The sequence below is a fragment of the Gavialis gangeticus genome, unplaced genomic scaffold (assembly GCF_001723915.1).
Source record: "Gavialis gangeticus isolate Ggan-Ray unplaced genomic scaffold, GavGan_comp1, whole genome shotgun sequence".
NCBI classification, from domain to species: domain Eukaryota; kingdom Metazoa; phylum Chordata; order Crocodylia; family Gavialidae; genus Gavialis; species Gavialis gangeticus.
In genome coordinates this window covers 21,720,148-21,723,425 of record NW_017728997.1, presented here as the reverse complement: position 1 = coordinate 21,723,425, position 3,278 = coordinate 21,720,148, and the positions used below count along the sequence as shown (strand labels likewise).

The 3,278-nt window shown below is 38.8% G+C and overlaps 1 protein-coding gene across 1 annotated transcript in view; it reads left to right on the top strand.

Annotated features, from left to right (window-relative positions):
* TXNRD3 (thioredoxin reductase 3) overlaps nt 1-3,278 on the top strand; it is a 43,866-nt gene that overhangs the window by 16,696 nt on the left and 23,892 nt on the right. The window contains exons 2-3 of the mRNA XM_019504927.1: nt 1,041-1,101; nt 2,694-2,803. Coding sequence (XP_019360472.1) covers nt 1,041-1,101; nt 2,694-2,803 — 171 coding nt within the window. The remainder of the gene's footprint in view (nt 1-1,040; nt 1,102-2,693; nt 2,804-3,278) is intronic.

The following is a 3,278-nucleotide window of genomic DNA, read 5'->3' as shown; positions in this document are numbered from 1 at the left end:
ATGGAGGGGGGGGGGGGCGGCCCACTCCTGTGGGACTCTCCATGCGCCCCAGCATTGCAGCGATCATGAGCTGCGCCTGCTACCTCAAGGTATGTAGAAAAAAATTTTAAAGCTGTGTGTGTCTCCAAATTGCTGACTCCAAATCAGCATTGAATCTTCAGATTTGGATTCGGCCAAATCGGGGACAGTGATCCGAATAAACTAATCAAATCACTGTTCCTGATTCAAGCCAAATCTGAATCACATAGGGCCTGCTTCGCACACCCCTAGTAATCAGGCCTGTTATCTCTTGTTCCCATATATAAGGATATTATCTCTGGACATGACAAGCTGTCCTTATGCCTGAGGAAGGGTGTTTGTGGCCAAAAGCTTGCAAAGAACAATTTTTCCAGCTATTTAGTTGGTCTAATAAAAGGTATATCTGCCCAAAAAACCTTGTCTGCCTGTGATCTCTGGAGACGCATCCAGTTTGAAAACTGAAACTAAGCATCGCAAAGAAGCTTAATGGGATCTTCTCGACTGAGTCCCACTGGGTAGATTGGTTTTCTTTAATCTTTACTAATCTATAGAGAAGCCTCTGGGAACCCCATGAGATTGGGCCTCTAATATAGTCCATGGCCTGTTGTGACCTATTTATAAAACTTCTAAAAAGGTTACATGAATATATTGTCTAGGTATATAATTAGAAGATATAATCCCTATTCCATGATATCTTTGAGCTTTAATACATCTTAAATTAAAACTATTTTTTTAAAGCATCTTAACAAAAAAATACAATTGCATCTAAAAAATCTGATTAAAATAAAAAATACAATGTTTAGTGTTTTTTAAATTTGATTTTTTTTATTCACCCTGGTCCAGTGATTTTTTTTTTTATTATTATTTTTAAGGCATTTACCCATGTAAACATGTCTAACAGCAGAATTTGGGCCCAAGTTACAGCTACATACAATATATCTAACTTTTGTAAATGGTGTATATAGTCTTGGGTCCAGAAAAGCAGATCTCAAGTGCACATGCCACTCTTGTTTCTTTTACAGGTGAAAGACCTTTTCCGTTCTCTGGGACTAGAGTATTATGCCTTGGAACTTGATATAATTGGTAAGTAAATGTACAGTAGATGCATTGAGAAGCTGGCTGTGTAGATAATCATCCAGCTTTAGTCATTGTTTTTGTAACTTTTTTTTGTGAGAACCAGAGAATATTACAACATTCTGTCATGAGTGATGTCTCTATATAATTAAAATTCATTATATAAAGCGCTATAGCCTGGGGCACACCTTTAAGTCAGCAACCCTGACATGTGAAATGGAAAAGAAAAGCTTGGCTGACAGAGGTATGAAAAATTACCCACTGCTTGCTTTGAAGTTTTTTTTTTTTTCTCCCAAGAAAAGCCCTGTAGTATCTTTCCCCTAACAGTTGCTGTTTTATATTGCCTGCTGAATTGTTAACGTTTGACTTGATACGGAAGTGACCTTCAGGGAGAGTTGCTGAGTCACTGGCAAGAAGACTAAATTCCAGTACTTGCTCTGTTGCTGTTTTTGTTAAAAGCCTGGACTTCTGTGCTTGTAATACATTCTTAGAAACTGAAGTAGACTTGAAACATGTAAGGGTTTACTGAAATCGTAAGGGTTTACAATAGATTAATTGTAAAAGTTGCTGATTCATCCCAATTTTTTTTAGAAGCTTCTTGGGTTATATTTTAATGAGTAAAGTTTTATGCTACTTTTATAAACCTTCTGAAACCACTGTATTGAACAGACTGAAAGAGTGCACTCTAATTCCTTAACTTATTCTGAGGTTCTGGTCTCATTTCAGTATCTTCTTCATAAATGGTGTGGTCCAAATAAACAGATCACAGCTAGACAAAGGGAATAGAGTCCATGAATCATGTTTTTCTGAATTTATCTTGACAATTAAAGGTGTATTTAATTTGCAGTTCTGTAACTATTGGCACTCAGATGGGGGCTAACTCCTAGGAAAATTTTTCCTTGAATGTTATGAGCAGTCCCCTTCGTATTACCTGCACTTGTGCTAGACCATAATTGGGTACCTTTCTGGCTCTCTAGCTTATCTTGACTTGACAGTGCATAGTGATGTAATTAGTTAAAGTGACAGAGACGGTTATAAGTAATTACAATTTTGGTGCAAGAGAGGATACCCCACCCTCCTAAAATAACCCCTGAAATAACTTTTATGTGCTTCCAAAATTCAGTAAGGTCAGCTAAGTAGCATACCTTAAGTCCTCCTCCCTAGCCAAAGGATATGTTTAAACTGTTTCTGGGTCAGCCTGCCCTACTCTGTGCATGCCCAGGCCTGGCCATAAGTACAATAGATGGGTTAGAGCAATCTTCAGCCATAGCCCAGCAGTATGCTCAGGGTCCAAGATAACGTATGGCTTTATAGGTTAAACTGAGCAGCTTAAAATCCATTCAGAAAACTGAATGCTTTTAGGTTTGTGAAGCACCAGTTCATCCCTCTTTTAAATCTGAAGTATGCATCTGTGGGTAGTATGGTCTTTGAAAACTTATGTTTTGGAGAATGCTGACCACAAACTTGCCCTGTCTCAAATGTGTGGATTTTCATGGAAAGCCTCTGCTGTTTTGTAGCTTGTTAGAAATCACTTCAGTTTGCTTTTAGGAAGGACTCCTTTTTAGTACTTTTCTAGAACATATTTTATGTATTATCCTCAGATGATGGACCCAGTATTCAGGAAGTGTTAGTGGAGATGACTAACCAAAGGACTGTGCCCAATGTATTTGTGAACGGGACACATGTAGGTGGATGCGATGCAACTCTTCAGGTAACTTCTGCTCTGAGTTCGAAACAAAATCATCCCCCACAGTTCTTCTGTTTGAATTCAGTCTTGTCGCTTATTTCTTTTGCAACCACTATTTGCATGATGCTCTGGTGAATTAGTTCAGTTTAGCACGCTTTTTTTTTAATGCCAGTCCCAAGTGAATTCTTGATTGATTGATTTATTTATTTATTTATTTTTATTTCCCCCCCCCCATAAATTCATGAAGGAAGCTGAATACAATAATCCAGTATTTAGCATCCTTAACTTCAGTAGAAGTGGTTCTTAATAGGCCTGTGCTAAGTGGCTAGTATTTGCTTTGGATTCAGATTCAGGGGACAGTGATTCGAATCACTGTTCCAAATGGATTTGGCAAAATCTAATTCAGAGATTCATCTGCTGCTGAATCGCCCAGGCCCCATCCCCCCCCTGCCTGCCTCAGCTCCCAGCACTTGCGGGGAGCCCCGACTCACTGGGTGCT